General features: G+C 38.7%; 1 protein-coding gene across 1 annotated transcript in view; it reads left to right on the plus strand.

Annotated features, from left to right (window-relative positions):
* Positions 1-17,866, plus strand: part of LOC128530713 (phosphatidylethanolamine-binding protein 4) — a 100,454-nt gene that overhangs the window by 39,631 nt on the left and 42,957 nt on the right. Inside the window, exon 4 of the mRNA XM_053504783.1 lies at positions 317-415. Within this exon, the coding sequence (XP_053360758.1) occupies positions 317-415 (99 nt within the window). The remainder of the gene's footprint in view (positions 1-316; positions 416-17,866) is intronic.

Here is a 17,866-nt window from a genome sequence, read left to right on the forward strand (position 1 = left end):
GGCTGATGTTACTTCACTGATATATAACTTCCGGGCAATCTTTACTTTTTTTTTTTTTTTTTTTTTTTTTTTTTTACACCACTTGGTTTAATAAGCAACATCGGAGAGAGTTAAATGCAAATGAAATTCATACACGTAATTAGTTGTTTCTGAAACAGGTGGTCAGATGGCTTTCTTAGAAAGCATGAGAGGCAGACAGGTGATTGTGGTGTCATTTTTTCATTATAATATTACTAAGTCCTTCGTTTATTTTTAAAATTCCTCTCTCTCTCTCTCTCTCTCTCTCTCTCTCTCTCTCTCTCTCCCTCTCTTGCAGAAGAAGAAGTACACGTTGATGATGGTGGATCCTGACGCCCCTAGCCGTACCAAACCCATTTCAGCCCACTGGAGGCACTGGCTGCTGGCTGATATAAAAGTAAGTGAGAAAAGAGTAATCATGACTCAGTCATAAACAAACATAATATTAGAGTTAAACAAGCTACAGTGGGGCAAAAAAGTATTTAGTCAACCACCAATTTTGCAAGTTCTCCCACTTAAAAAGATGAGAGAGTACTATATTCCTCAACTATGAAAGACAAAATAAGAAAAAAAATCCGAAAAATCACATTGTAAAATAAGTATTTGGTCACCAACAAACATACCTGTAACTTTTTCCTTTAAAAGGCTCCTCTGTCCTCCACTCGTTACCTGTATTAATGGCATTTGTTATCAGTATAAAAGACACCTGTCCACAATCAACTGTGAGAGCAATTATTAGAAAATGAAAGACATACAAGACCACTGATACAATCTCCCTCGATCTGGGGCTCCACGCAAGATCTTACCCCGTGGGGTCAAAAAGATCACAAGAACTGTGAGCAAAAATCTCAGAACCACACGGGGGGACCTAGGAATGACCTGCAGAGAGCTGGGACCAAAGTAACAAAGGCTACCATCAGTAACACACTGCGCCGCCAGGGGCTCAAATCCTGCAGTGCCAGACGTGTCCCCCTGCTTAAGGCACTACATGTCCAGGCCCGTCTGAAGTTTGCTAGAGAGCATTTGGACGATCCAGAAGAGGATTGGGAGAATGTCATATGGTCAGATGAAACCAAAATAGAACTTTATGTTTGGAGGAGAAAGAATGCTGAGTTGCATTCAAAGAACACCGTACCTACTGTGAAGCATGGGGGTGGAAACATCATGCTTTGGGGCTGTTTTTCTGCAAAGGGGCCAGGACGACTGATCCGTGTAGAGGAAAAAATGAATGGGGCCATGTATCGTGAGATTTTGTGTGCAAACCTCCTTCCATCAGCAAGGGCATTAATGATGGATCATGGCAGGGTCTTTTAGCATGACAATGATCCCAAACACACTGCCCGGACAACGAAGGAGGGGCTTTGTAAGAAGCATTTTAAGGTCCTGGAGTGGCCTAGCCAGATCTCAACCCCATAAAAAATCTTTGGAGGAAGTTGAAAGTCTGTGTATTGCCCAGCGACAGCCCCAACACATCACTGCTCTAAAGGAGATCTAAAGTAAGCATCAGGTTCAGTATACATGGTTTGCTAAGGTTGGAGTGGAAGAACTCGAGTGTCCTGCACAGAGCCCTGACCTCAAAACCTTTAGGATGAACTGGAACACTGACTGCACATCAGATTCCCCTCAACCTTACATCGATGCCTGATTTCATTAAGGCTCTCATAGCCGAATGAAGCGAAATCCCCACAGCCATGCTTAAAAATTTTGTGGAAAGACTTCCTAGAAGAGTGGAGCTTATTATCATGTCAGATGTTTAATAAGCACATATTTATATGACAGTCATGTTTCCATATGTCCGTAGTTCTGTGGCGCGCCCCACTAGTGGGGAATACAGACATGACAGGTGGGGCGCAATGAACGGGAGGGAATTAGTGGAAAATAATAGGAAAGTACATATTCAAATTCATGGTTTTCTTTATTGACAATAAAGATCGTACACTCGAAACTAAACAATCACATGCAAAGAAATGGATCATTAATACAAGTTAATTAAAATAACATCAGAGAAAAAGTGGAACCATAGTGCAACAACCACGGTTTAACGTCGGCATGTTAATTGCAGAGGAACAATATATAAGGAAACATTCGGTATTATATGTAATTTCATTTATTTCAATGTGTATGCTGATGTTTTATGGTGTTATATTCGTGCCACAATTCTGAGCGCGCGGTTTGACATTTTGAGAGCAGACAAAGCACTCCATGCGCGTGCAGTGTCTCCCCTGCGGTCGATATTACCAGCTGATAGAGAAGGAAAAGCCAATCAGAAGTAGTGTGTGGAAGTCTGTGATTGGCTAGTTTTGTGGCAGTTTTGTAACACTGGACAATGTTAAGCGAGCGTACAGACAGAGTCGAGCGTGCACAGAAAATAAATGTTGCGCGTGCAGGCAGAGTCCAGCGCGCGCACAGAATCGAGAAGTCGCGCACGCGCACAGAATCGAGAAGTCGCGCATGCGCAGAGAACATGTTGAGCGAGCAGGGAAGACACTGCGCGCTCAGAATTGTGGCAGGAATATAACGCCATAAGCAGACAGCACGAGACCGAACAAAGTAGGAAGACACTTAGAGACAACACACCCCAGTCACGTTAATAAGCCACTCGACTTCTTTGAAAGAAAGCTCTAGATAAGTGACAAAGTAAGCCTGTTATAACAATTGCACATGTATTTTATCTGTTTTCAACTTGGTGTTATTTGATCTTATTGGTTTAGAAATTGATATTTCAATAAATAGTAAACTTGGCCGATTTCGTTATCATTTTGTTGACAAGTGGGGCTGGAAAATTAGCTTACCCTCTTAAGTGGGGAATGACAGAAAATGTTTGAGAACCACTGCCATATGTAGTGCATAATGAAGCCTCATTCCTTTTTGTTCCTGACTTTAAAATTCTCCCAAATTCTCAAAGATTTCTCACAATTGTACACCTTTCAAGCACCTCTAATTTCCCATTACGGTGAAAAAAAAAGGCACTGAAAAGCCTTTTAATGTGTCATCCAATATTGTTGTAAAACTCTTACGTTTGGTGCAACTCCGAGCATGTTCGTAGGTTTATTAAAAACATGACACCCAACAAACATTCATAGGAAGCTTTTTTTTTTTTGGCTGCATAGTTTCACACTTTTTGTTTTTTGGGGCTTTTCCTGTGAGTCACTTTGTCTTTCAGTTTATAACAACAGCGTGATAATATGGAAAATTTATTCTCAAAATTAGCTTTTTAAGAAACAAGAACAATCAGGGGATTTTGTTTCTTTTTGTTCTTTTGTAAACACACCAGGATGTGCAAAGGGAATTCAGATAAGAAAAAATTTTCTTAAAGTTTTACCTTCAGAATGTGTGTTTAAATGGTGGATTAATACTGTACAATTAGGCTTTTAACCATTAATATTTCAAACCACCCATTATCTGCTCCTTAATGCAGATATCTAATCAGGCAATTATATGGCAGAGGCTCATCAGAATAGGAAAAAAATGTGATTTAAGACAGTTCTGAAGGCAAAATGGGTCCAACCCAGTTTTAGCAAGGTTAACCTAACGAAGTGGCCGGTGAGTGTATAAAGTTGCATGGAAGCTATTTCATATTTTAATATCATAATGTAAAAGTAATTTAGGATGCAATATGTAACCGTACTGTAAAATTACTATTCAATTTTACAGAGGTTTTATTTTAGCTTCTTTAGATAAATGATGACGCAGTGTATAGTGTACAGTACATGTAGACTTCCGATTTAGTAGATGAAGAAAGAATAATTTTTACTTTGTTTTAAATCCGTATCGGCCTTAGAATTGGGACAATCATTAGAGTAATCAACACATGTGATAATGGAAACAATTGTTTGTCGCAGTTCTTCTCAAAACACTATACGATTAAAGATAAACAGAATAATATGCAAAGATAATTCTGTAACATCAGATGTTCCATGAAGCCTAACACTTATAATGAACTTAAATAAATTAATAAATTAATTAATAAATAAAGAAATACTCTGATAAAAAGACAAAGATGAAGCATGGACTTGGCACACACAGTCCTGGACATAATGTGTAAAGGAAAAGGTGTCAAAAACACTTCGTTGGGCAAACAATTCCTGGATCGTGTCGACTGTATCTGCACCTTCCATGTGCTTCACACTTGTGCTGCGTTTCCGATGCGTTGCATAATGACTGAATAAAAATATCACGTTAGTCATCAGGAGATGGAGAGCCAGATTCAGCAGCGGGGACACGGGTGTTTCAGCTCGACCGAAACTTTCCAAATACTCAGCATTTGTTCAATTCTTACTCTTTCTGTCTTTCTCTTGCTATCTCTTGCTCTTTCTCTTTCTGTCTTCCTCTTTGAGGGCCCCCAAGGCAACTATTCATTCACAGAAGCACCCAGTGTCATCCCTCATATCCATAAAACTGACACTTATCACTTTCACATGGGGGAAGATGCAGAAGTTTGAGCGATGCTTCTCCTCGCTCACGTAGCGCTTTAATATTTATTACGATAAGCGTCTGTGACAGACGGGTGGGCGAGCATTTCTTCTGCATGACAGCAACAACTGCACGTCAGTTCTCTCAAGCCTGAGTGCTGGGGTAGAGTGGTGCGAGTGAGCGAGACAGCAGAAGACGAGTGTGAGGCCCAGATGGCCTCGTACGACTCATTAGGATCGTTACCTCTTTAGGTTAAAGTAACAAATTTATGTTTGAATAGCATACTTTTGTGATTTATGAATTGCTACCACTGTGGCTTTACCTGTGTGTGATAAGGTTTGGATATCATATCGTAATACATGATACGTCATGAAAAACAATAAATGGCTAAGTGATTAGTGTTATGCATTCACTCCACATGTTAACATGTACGCTGCTAGGAATGATCAGTCTAAAACATACCGAAAGAGCAGTCTTCTTTATTTTAAAAATACCAGATCAGCCAATCTGGTACAATTAGCATTAGCGTAGGTGCTTTGGATTCTCCGATATTAACCGGCACCATCTGGAAGCCCCACCACTTCCCTATTTTATATCTCATTTTCCCAATTCGGCGACTAATCTGCCTAAAACGGAGAACGTTTTGGCCTCACTAAAATTAGACTAGTATATAGTTAGCATGATCGATCGACCAACAAAAAAAGTTACCAACAGTGTCATAAGTAAAGCAGTCCCACCCCATCAAGCCTCCTTTTTCTTGCTCCACGGTGGGAACTACGCATTCAGGAACCATCTATGGCTAACAAAGACATGGGGGTTAGAACCAAAAACCTAAATTTTGGACTTATCCGACCAAAGGACAGTTTTCCACTGATATAATGTCCATCCCTTGTGTTTCTTGGTTCCAAGCAAATCTCTTTTGCTTTTTATTGTTGTTCTTCCCGAAGTAATGTTTTTCCCCCTATTGGACCATGAAGGCCTGCCTCACGCAGTCTGCTTTAACCAGTGAATGTTTAAATACGTCTGCAGCTTGAACTCTGAGAAGGATTTGTGCAGCAGTTTCTGATTTTTCTGATTAATATTATCAAGCTAATAATATTAGTATCATATCAATTCCTTTACCTCACCACCATCATTGTACTATATAGGGAGAGCTACCATTTAAACATCTTTTCAAAGGCAACTCAAACTTCAAGGCTTCATCCATAATGTTGTTTTGTTGCTAATTATTTAAAAAGTCCTAATTAAACAGTTAACTGAAACACATTATGTTGTACTCCTACTGTAGGTGTCATGTTTAATAATGTTAATCAGATTATTCCTGTAACTGTCTCTATGTGTGCTTAAGTATACATCGATGATACCTAGCACACACACACACACACATGGCCCCATAGGTCATTTTATCTTCTTTAAACATCATCGAAATTCATATTCAGCAGCATGTCGACTCTGGCAGGTGAAAACAATAATAGACAGCAGGAATGTTACGGTATCGCAGACCCAAGATCAGTAATGATGTTGCTGTAGTAACTGAACTTGATTTCAACCTAAGTTTAACAAGTTTAATAAGCAGTTTATTAAACATAATAAATATTAAACTTTGAAGAGGATGTCACAATTTTTTTTTTTTGCAGAAACCTAAAATGCTTTGTTAATTTAGTTCATGTTTCTACATCCAGCCCCAGTAGAGGGAAACGCTTTAATGAACTTCCAGTTTATTTCAATGAATTTTTTTTTTTTTTTTTTTTTTCTAGTGGGAACTTTCTGTTTAGAGTTAATCACAATGTTTAACTTTCTTTGTTATATGTTACAATGTTACACGCATGTACTTTGGCACTCCGTCTCTATCTCTAACTTCATGCTTATCTCTCAACTCCTGCTCGCTCTCTCTCTCTCTTTCTCTCCCTCTCTCTCACACACATACACACACTTAAACACACACACAGATGAGTCTCCTCCCCGTCTGGCCAACAGGAGACACACCGTGAATAAACAAATGTATTTCAGGTGCTCAGACAGACAACCTCTCGATACCCTGTCAGTGTGTGGGCGGCGGCATGCCGCCTGTCCGCTCCCCGATTGGCCGGCAGGCCGTGCTGGATGCGTGATGAGTAACCCCGGTTGGTCAGAGGTTTAATGAGGCAGGTGGGAGGTAAGTAATTGCTACAGTGACTTCCTCTGACCTCGCTTAAGGTATAATAACGTCCCGTGTGAATGTGTGGAATTAGGTGTCCAGGAATACTCTAGGGCTTCAGGTGCCACACAAATGAACGCTTCCCCTCTCACTCATAAAGTCCTTATTTAGAAATCTGCCCAGTAATTCCTTTTTTAGGAATTAAATTACAACTATGATTTGACTTGTTACGCCCCCATACGAGCAGATGTAATGTCAGCTGCGTATTGCAACTGGATAACGAAACGTATTGTTTTGAGCGTTGTCCAGCTCTATAGGAAGGAGGCAAATATTTATACTTTTACATATCGTGACCTTAGTGTTACAGTAGGTTTTACAATCCCAATATCGACATACGATTCACGCTCCAAAAGAATGCAGCGGAATGAAAAAGAATACACGAGCCAAACGTGAAAGAGACTTAAGTGTAAATATTTTGCGAGATAAGATTATTAAAAAGTACGTTTGAAAAACAGAAGTGGTCTTATAGTCTTTGTACAAAATTTTTACCTGGACATTAGAAAATATAAGCGATTAGTTTTACCGGCATTTAACTACATGCATTCAAGGACAAGGTAAATTTACCTTGTTAATACATAAGATCATAATACTCAAGGCTTAAAGTTAAAGAATAATCTCTGTGTGCTGGTAAATATCTAATACTTTATTTTATATTTGGTTGAAACCCACACTTCTAGACAACTCAAGGTGCTCTACTACAGTAAGAGAATTATTTAAAATAAACATTTAAATGAAATTAGAAAGCCTGATGTGTCTGTGTTTAAAAGCAAAAAATAACATGTGATTTACAAAAAATAACATGTGACCCAGGGCTTAAGAAAATCAGCCTTTTTTGTTTAAGGTGTTTCAACTGACAAGAACTAACTCTTTGGATTCGTTTTGTTTGTTTTTGTTGTAGTTGTTTTTTTACTTTTTAGCTGTAGGGAATTGTGCCGTCTAAGTTTCTGAAGGATGCACATACAGTATGTACTCCAAAGCTAAAACAGATTTAAAGATTAGTTTTAATAGTTAAACCTTTAACTATAAAATATGTTCTATCTCACATAAGTTTTTTTTTCTAAAAAAATAACTGTGCATTAGATGGACCCTAAAATAGTGTTTTATGTGTGTTAGATTTTAAAGTACTAAAGACTGAACTGAGTAACGTAGTGTGTTACTTAAAGTTCTAGCTCTATTTTTCATGCTACATTTATTTAAAGATAAATAAAAAGCTTTTAAACACGTTACACGAACCAGAACTAGACGTCACGTTTCTGTTTATGTGATTAAGTAGAGAGAAAATTTTCCTACGTTTAAATTTTTAGCCTGTTATGTTGTGAGGATGTGAAGAAAATGGTGAGGTGTCATTTGTACTTTTCACTTCCTTTCTGCCAAATGCAGTTGTGTCATCATGCTTGTTTTAAACATGTAATAATAGCTTTATTTTCAGCTTTTAAATACGATCTTGCCAGGAACTTTTGTGTCTGAAAAAGACTTAGGTGGTGACTAGGTGTCATTACTATCACATCACTGGACCTTCCCATATGAGGTCATTTTTTTTATGCTGGCAAGAAAAAATTGAGTTAGGTTTTTTTTTTTTCCATATAACATAATATACTCAATATAGACAAGATCACAGTGTTGTCTGCTGTATTACTTAGTAGTGAAAGATATAAGAAATGTGAAAAAAGTGGCATCAATTCAAATCACTTGACCATTGCCTTCTTGCGTTTTATTCATAAGCTCTAGAAGGAATAAAACATTTCTGCATTCTGTAACATACACAAATTGACAGCAAGAAGCCTCTCCTCTCACGGATAACTCGCATTTGGACAGGATGAGGACAAAACTTGCTTACCTCCCTAGTCAGTGAGTGTCAGTTGACATATATGGCATACTAAGGGGATTAGACAGCAATGTTCTGTCCATCCAGTTCAGGCAAGCCATATAATATGATGCGATGCTGGGTATTTTTATGGGTATAATTAAAGGAGTGTTGTCATTTCCTTCGTAGCTATAAATGGGAAGTGTTGCTAAAGTATCTAGAAGACACTGCGTCACTAAAAAAAATGTTTGAAAGATGTGGTGTAATACCTTATTTATATATAAAAAAAGAATCTTCTATTTATTTACAACAATCATGACAATCCAGAAATCACATGTTGGATTTTAGATTCTGTCTGTTAATTTCTCATGCTGTAGAGAGACATGACATAAATCAGACCTCTCAAGAAGAGGACACTTACACCACTGTAAGTTACCATTTACTAAACATACACATCCTGCCAAGGGACTGTGCATTATCTATTAATAAACCTGACATGTCTTGATAGATTTAGCTCAAGACATCTTCACCTGCAGCACTCACCACCAACAGAAATTAAATTCACCTGTTTAAATCTGGCTCATTTCCTTTCTCACAGAACGATAAAAATGCTTGGCCTTGGAAATCTTACAAAAGAGAGCTCTTTTGGATCATCACTGTTTGTGTCTGTTTTTCGACCATGATTTTCATCATGCTTTTACATTCAACCTCAGTCATTGATTCCTTCCAACTAGCATGCCCATTTCTAGAGCTGCTTCAACAGCAGACTCTGGACATTGACACTTCATAAGAAGCGTAAAAATATCTACAGACAGCTTAATCATTATTCCGGTCTCAATTCCTTCCCTATCTGGTTGATTGTGGTCTTTTGGTAAAAAGACAACTCCTCACATATCATTAAGTAATTAAAGATAAACCACGGTGCATGTGTGGGCGTTTAATTTGTTGCTGCCAGAGATGCTATATTTGTTGATGACTTGAGTAACCAGGTTGCTTCTCCATATTTAGTAACCTCTTGTAGTAAACTATGAGCTAACTTTCAGACGCCTTGTGCTGCACAGTTAAAGCATATCTTAAGTCACGTCTAAGCTGCATGTCCATTTTTTATTGTTTTTTTTTTTCACATCGTATCGTAATTTGACCTTTTACCCTACGAGAAGTGTTTTCGTCGCTGTATTTACACCATGTTCAGTGCGTCATTTCCTCTGTTTGGCAGCTCTTGTGCAGATGGATCTTTTCTCTCACTTTGTTGCCAGCTCGCCACTCACAATCAGCTGCCAGGCGAAGCTACCACTCGAGAGTTCTGGCACCGATCGCAGTTCGGAAAGCGTTTTTCTGTTATTGTTCATGCCATGTTTTCCCTCAGCAGAACTAATCACTTCATGCTCTTCGGCTCTTTGTCCATTCTGCCTCTGTAACAGTTACCATACAACCCTTGCCAAATCAGATGCTTGAGCTTTTGAACTGTTTTTTTTTTAAACAATAAGGTTGTTGCATCGCTTTTATGTTAAGGTCATTTATCTCTTTTTAACTAGCTTTTCACACTTTCTATCTTTATTACAGTTTACTCAGCTTGTAAACTTCACATCGAAACTCGCATTCATTAAAAAAACAAAACTGATGAGCCAGAGTAGTTTCAGATGAATCAGACTCAAACTATTGCTCAAGTATTATCTATAGTAAAGCTCAAAAGTATTAGCACTCTTTTTTTAGGTGTTGGGGGATGGGGTGTTTGGCTTGGATGGGACGGGAATTATGTCCAAGATGAAAAAAATTTGTATTGTGATAAAGTATGTAGATTGGAACATATTACTTCACAGACAACTTTTCAGACTACAAGACTAAAGTTTGTGAGGTTTTACCTGAAAATATGTAATAATCAAATTCTTTAGAAGAGTAGATTTGTCAGGATGCTCAGACAAAGTTTCCACTATAAATTTGTATGAAGTATACCAGAGACTGCTAATACATTTTTTTGTCAAAGACCTGATCATGACAAATATTGTCTATTAATGATTGTTTTTAGGTAGAAAATGTTTCGTTTTATTATTTAATTTAATTTTTTATTTTTTTATTTCATAATTTTTACTTTATAACATTTATGTAGACTTTTGTGCAATATTGTACGTGTGGAAATCTGATAACGTAACCAGATTACTATCATCATTTGTGGACTAAACAGAAATAAGGACCAAAATTTAAATATTATGGATTAGTTGCTTTATTACATTTTCTTGAACTAAATTTGAATAGAAATGAGAAAATCTATGGTTGCTCTAACTGGAACCTGTGTCTGTTCACTGGAGGATTTTCAGTACATTCACATTCATTTTATTGTGCGTCTACCTTAAAAGACGGTTAAAGCGATATTTTTCAAGAAGACATCCATCAATTATGAGGGCCTGAAGCTTATTTCACTGGGTACTAGGGAATTGTCTCAGGACATTAACACACACACACACACACACACACACACACACTCGCATAACTGATCATACACCATAGGCAATTTAGAAACATTAGTCAACCTTCACCTTATGTCTTTGGACTGTGAGAGGAAACGGGGGGAGGACACGCGAACTCCACACAGTCGGACCCAAAGAGCCTGCTTTCTCGATTTCATAGATTTAATATATAATTATTGTTCCATGAAAAATGTGATAAAAATTATCTATTTGTGGGAAAATTTTTACATCAACACATGTTTTCAAATAACAATAACTGTTTATGCATACCATGCCTTGTATGTAAGTCAATTCTGAAAACATCCTGGAGACTTTCCAGCTATTCAGAATTGTGAAATTGTGCAAAATTTTCAACATAAAAGGACAGCGAAAAGCAACATAACTCTGGCCAAATATAATTTTTTTTCCCTTTCAAACCCTTAAACAAGGTTTTCTTGTCCTGGTGTCCACAGTGTTCGCGCAACTAACGTCTGCTGATCCGTTCTTCAGCGAAGCAGGAATTGATAATGAAGTTATTAATTCCAGTGGAGCAGATGGTGATGAAAAGAGGAGCCTTCAGGAGCCGAAATGCCCTCCTAGTTTAGCGCCTGCCGTGTCTGACCTGCTCCGGCTCCCAATTCCCTCCTGCTCTCACACTCTCGCATTTCAATCATGGAGCATTACCAAGACGCTCCCCAAACAGCTTGTTCTGCCTCTAACTAACTTTCCCTCCAGATTGTCGCACCCCCCCCCCTTCCCTCCCTTCCTCTCTCTCTCTTCTCTCAAGTACTCTCTCATTCTCTCTTTTCTTTTTCATTCTCTTGTTCGCCATCATACCATAGTCTATTCTCTCTCTCTCTCTCTCTCTCTCTCTCTGTCCCTCTCTCTGTGAATACAGATGTTCTTGTTTTCTGTGTTGACAGTAATGAACAGGAGAGTCATTAGCAAAGGAGAGGAGTTTACTTATGTAAATAAACTGCTTGGTGAAAAACCCATATTTACTTTCCAGCCTAATAGTCCACCCACAGATCACAATATTGTACCATTAAAGAGCAGAAGTGGGTAAATTGGATAATCATTTGCAGGAATTGTGCATTATGTTTCCAGAATTTTAATACTAGAAAAGTTTTGTGGGTGGTGAGGCTGACTGTAAACCTTTGTTCCAGTTGTTTAAAAGTTATTGGCTGATTAGTGCTGAAACACGAAGTGATATTTATCATTATCGGAGGCAGGTTCGGAAACAGCTGCTATTTTTGCTTATTACTATTCTAATAGTTAAAAGAAGAAAAATAAGTCATTTTCTTCTTTCGCTTATAAAGAATTTAGCCCCCATCATAAGCGCCTTCTATATTTCCTTAAATAAACTTGATCAAGAGTTAACTGTAGTGGCCAAAATATTAATAATAATAAATAAATAAAAACACTCTTGGAGAACAATTAGTGTTTTTGACATTCAGCATGATCTCCCCGTGCTTGGTGGGTTTCCTCTGGGTACTCCAGTTTCGTCCCACACCTGCAGATTAGGCTAATTGGCGTTCCCAAATTGTCCGTAGTGCGTAAATCAGTGGCGGCTGCTCTAAGACTACAAGGGAAGCTCCGCTTCGTCTACTATGTCAGAAAATAAATGCTCATATATGCACTGTCGTATTTATATTGGTTTTAATAAAAGTGCGCTAGAATTCGTTCAACTTCAGACTGGCTCGTTCAAAATCAGGTATTTATTGTAGATTGTTTGACGCGATTTTCTTGTCATACATTTCCATGCAGCACAGCGTGTTAAAACCTTCTTAAGCCCAGCTTCACTGGAGCTCTATGGGCAGCACAGAGGAGTTTTTTTCATTGCAGAAAAGCTGAACGGTAATTGGATAAATGCACCAAAATCGTCACTTCCAGGGAAGCTCATCTTCTCTGGGAGTGAATGGAGCAGTAGGCAGGCCAGGACGCTGGGCTGCTGCATGATGATTGGAGGCGCTGTTTAAAGGGCGCAACCCCTTTTTTGATTGACAGCATGTCTTAAGTATACATCAGTGCTACAGACATTCGAGTTTAGTCCCATGAGGATTTGCAGGTGAAGTGGTACGAAGAACTGCTACACTCTGTATTGTTTGCTGGTGATATAAACCATTTTTGTTTGTACAAATCATTCTTTAAATGATAAAAAAACGTATTATAGCGTTCTTGACTTGCTCATTGTTTCAGCATTGTAAAGTTAGTTCGTTCATATAATTAAAGTAGCTTGTGGAAAGGAAAACTAGCCAGCTACAGTAGCAAGCTGTGCATAATGGCAAACGCAGACGGGGATAATATTGTTAACCTGCTTTTGTTGGCAAAACCATTTAGTAGTCTTCCTTACGAGGAGAGACTCAGAATTAAACAGCAGGGCAGGCCAATGCTTAAGATTGATCTGGTGCAAAAATCAGGAAAAAATAACAGGTCTTTTCAGCTCTCCTGGTATGACAAGGTAAACTGGCTGACTGGAAGTGCTGTGACAGAAAATGTACTGTTGGCCCTGCCTTTTGACGAAACCTTCTCAGGGAATGGGATGTGTTCGGTCAAACGTGGGTTTTGGGGATCTGGGTCACTTTGACAGGGCATACAAAAGGCATAAAAAGTGCAAGGAACATAATGAATTTTATGATGAAGGCCTAATATGAGCCTCCCCTGTTTCAAAAGCTAGCAGCCGCCACTATCGTGAATGTGTGTGTGCCCTGTGATCGATTCGCACGCTGTCCAGTGTGTACTGTACCCCACCTTGTGCCCTAAGTCTCCTGTCATAGGCTACGGGCCCCCCGCGACCCTGAATACAGGATAAAGCGGTATAGATTGTGAGGGGGGATTTAGCAGTCAGTGTCATTTTGGGCCTTTCTTTGCATCTTCCAGCATGGGAATCAGAATGTAGGATTAGCCATGATATGGCATGACATGACACGACAGGGTGAAGCGCCTTTCTCGAGGGCCCACAATGGCAGACCAGTTCGAGCCGGTGCTTGAACCGCCAGCCTTCTTTTTACAGTACTAACCCTACAGCCTTAATTTTTCAGGTCTACATTCACACTGCAAATCTATAATAAAAATCTATAAATAAGCTGTTGTAGTATGCCATGATGGAATGCCACTCAAAAAGACTAGACTAGAGACTAGAGATTGATAACAAACAGGCCGAGAGTATATTAAGGAAAAATTCCCCACATCGTCACACCACCTCCACCAGCCTACTCGGGTTCACCGATTTATCCCTGTTGGTGCTGCATTCTGACCCTGCCCCCTGTTTGCATTACCAGAAATCCAGATTTAGCAGATACCAGTCTACGTTTTTCAGTAGATCTTGTACCCACTTGCAGTCTCAGCTTTCAGTTCTTTCCTGACAGAAGTTGAACCTGCCAAGGCCTTCTGCTGTTGTACCTCAACCACCCCAAGGATTGACATGTTGTGCATTCTGAGTTGCTTTTCTGCTCACCACAGTTGTACAGAGTGCTTGTCTGAGTTACTGCTGTCCTTTAGCGCCAACCAATCTAAACATTCTCCAATGACATTTCTCATTTTAATCTGCAGAACCACTCGCAGGATGCATTTTCTTTTTATCATGTCACTTTGGGTAAACTCAATGGACTTGTATATGATTATCCCAGGATATCAATCCCCTCCGTATCTCATTTCTCATTATGGTTGATGTAAACGTTACCTGAAGCGGTTGATTTGTTTCTGCATGATTTTATACATTGTACAGCCGCCACATGTTTGTCTGATGTGTGTGTGTGTGTGTGTGTGTGTGTGTGTGTGTGTGTGTGCGGGTGTTATTAACTAATGTGTATCAGACTGAACTTTATTAGTGTTGTATGTGACCCTTTGGTCAGAGAGAGTATATCGCTCCAAGTTGTGTTGTTAAAGTTTCCCTTTAAGATGAGATCAAGCTCAGTGGAAGTGGAAGCACAGAGGAAGTAGTGTGTGCTATCCATGCAGCTGTGTGTGTGTTTGTGTGTGTGTGTTGTTGTCTTAAGCATCTTTCAGTACACTGGGCCTGTAAGGAGACACAGCTCTGCATTTTTTGCTTGTCTTTTTGCTGCCGATTGGATTATGGTTTTATTTTTTTATTTAGCAGGCTGCATTTTCTTCACGCTGCCTTTGTGTGTGTGTGCGTGTGCACACACACAGCTGAAAAAGCTGTTAAGCTCTTTAAGTGACTCCTGGACTCTGGTCTTTAGGGTCAGTGACAGGGTGAAAAACTGTAGGAGTTTGTTATGCCAAGCCCTTACTGAGTTCTGGATACTGTTGTTTATTTAGAAAAAAAAATCAAGGTGCTGTTTACACTGATTGCAGCCTTTCAGTCGATTGAATACTGTGTGTATGTATGTGCGTGGGTGGGTGAACGTGCATGAGTATGTGTGTGTGCGTGTGTATACTCGATTGTACTGTGCGTGTATTTGTTTGTGTCACTCAGGACATAGTTGTCTTTGTTTTTTAAAAATGTGAAGTTTTCGCCTCATTTGTTAGGTGTTATTAGGGCCCCAGTGCTTGTTCACATGGTATAATTTCCCTGAGCGTGGCTCGTTTTCCCCTGTGTGACGCTTTCCTTCAGCAAGCCTGCACTCACACCCATCTTTACTCTCTGAAGGCTTTCGCAAAAGAGAAACTTTTACCAACCAAAAAAATAATAATAAACTTCTTTCTAGATTAACAGAGTGATGCAGAGAGACTTCCTCGTGCCTTTGTTTCAAAAGAATTGTATCGCATTAATGCCTTCCGAGCAGCTGTATGTCATGAATGCAAAATTGTGCAGCCAGGATATTCACACAAATATAAAAGTCTTACAGAGATATTATGTTCTCTACCCTAGTTTTCTATTGCTTGTTGTTGTTTATTCTACTTGGTCAAAACAAAGTCACACACATTTCATTTGACTACCTTCAGGATTGATTACAGAATTTCATGTATGAAATTGATTCCTAATGCTCCCAGAACCACTCCTCCACAGTTTGAGTCCTGGAATATACTCCAGTGCCATCAGGGACGAGAAACTCCATAGATGTGATAACCTGGTCATTCAGTACATTCAGGTCGTCACCTGACTTCATTTTACTGCCACATAACGTTGCTGAGTCTAGACCTGAAGCAGCAACTGAAGCAACTCCAGATCATAAAACTGCCTCCAGAGGCTTGTACAGTTGACACTATGCATGATGGGTGCATCGCTTTATGTGCTTTAATACTTTCCCAGATGCACTCATCGCTCTGGTATACGCTCAATCTGGACTTATCAGATCACATAGCATTTTTCCATTGATCCAAAGTCTAATCCATATGCTCCCTAGCAAAAAAAACTGAAGCCTTTATTTCCCCAAGTAGTCTCATTACACTGTTTGTGTGAAAATGCTGTTAATGTCACTATGACGCATAGCTCTCATTTTTTATTTTATGTGACTTCACCAAGTGATCTCCAGTCACGGTCAATTATGATGACTATATTAAGTTAAGTTAACCGTTTGCCACCATCCTACAAGGTTTAATAATGCATTGAACATTTTTATACCTAACTCTAGTCATTTTAATGTTTTATTTCTTCGATACAGACTTATTATAAAATATTTAAAAACATGGTCTCTGTGCTAAAAATTGTCTCACTGAAGTGAAAAAGTGAAGCTTCAGATTGGTTCATGTAACAAAATTTTTCAAAAAAAAAAACTACGCTTCTTATCTCCTGATCTATGCCTCGTTTTTTGTAAATATTCTACATTCTTATATATTCTACATAAGAAAAATTGGCATTTTTGCGGCACATATCAAATCATCTCAGCTGAAGTTAGCAACATCAAACTTTTAGGGAAGCAAGATCGGTCACTTCCATGTTGCATAAAGTTCAGAAGGAGCTTCTTTGGCCACACAACTTTTATATATTATATATACAACATAAGAAAAAATAAATAAATCTGCACAAATACTGTGTTTTGGCCGAAAGCGAGAAACAAAACCAAACCAAATATCTAACAAACTTAAAGCATCAATTTCTAACTTAACATTATTGTAACAGACTACACAAGCCATTTAAATAAAGTACACAATTTTTTTTTTTTATCATTTAGAAAATTTAGACCACTTAGAAAAGTTTGGACGCTTTATTTTTGGCCTAATTACGAACCATTTGTATTTCTGAGAAACTTATTATTCTCTTTTTTAAGACAAGCTTTAGAAAAAAATGACCCCTAAACTTCATAATTAGTAGAGTAATTTATTGTGATGTGTTTTTTTTTTTTTTTTAAGAAAAATAGTGTGTAAAAATGATACGGTTTTCTATATACAATTTAGCTACTGTTTACTGTGGGAATAGTCTGGAGTGCATAAGTGCAACAAAAATAGTGGTTTCTACGAGCAAAATCCCCAGTGTTGAGTGTTAATAACAAGCAGTGTTGAATTAACACCAGGTGAATAAACACTACAGCTTTAAATTTGGTGCAAAACACTCCAGTTTAAAAGTGGGATTATGCTGTGTGGGAGCTACAGTAATGAGTTGGGTGTTTGAATGCAGGGTTAATTAACTCATCCTCACCCATCGTGTCGACCTTCCCTAGAATCACTCACCCATTGCAGATGCTACAATCTTTTAAAACTTAATATAATCAATAAATTAATTTTATAAATCTTTTTCTTGTATTTATTGCTTGTTGTGCTGTTGAATTTCATTAAAAAATTATAATTATGATAAACTGTGAATTATCAATCATCTTCTTTGACAAGTGTTTATTTCACCCATGCATGTGGTGCGCTTCCCCCTCCCTCCCATCAGAGCCTCACACTTTGCCGGAGGAACATCTGTGTACATATGGGCTGCAGGTACGCGGAGTGCGCTTCAGCCCCACTAATGATGAGCGCTGCTGCCCTCTTGCTTCCTCTCTCTGTTGCGTCGCTGCTCGCTTTTCCACTAACGCGCTAACGCCCAGACGGACAGATTTACTAACATATGCGTAGCCATTGTTGTTGTTTTTTTCGTGTTCAGAA

Source organism: Clarias gariepinus, chromosome 9 (assembly GCF_024256425.1).
Source record: "Clarias gariepinus isolate MV-2021 ecotype Netherlands chromosome 9, CGAR_prim_01v2, whole genome shotgun sequence".
NCBI classification, from domain to species: domain Eukaryota; kingdom Metazoa; phylum Chordata; class Actinopteri; order Siluriformes; family Clariidae; genus Clarias; species Clarias gariepinus.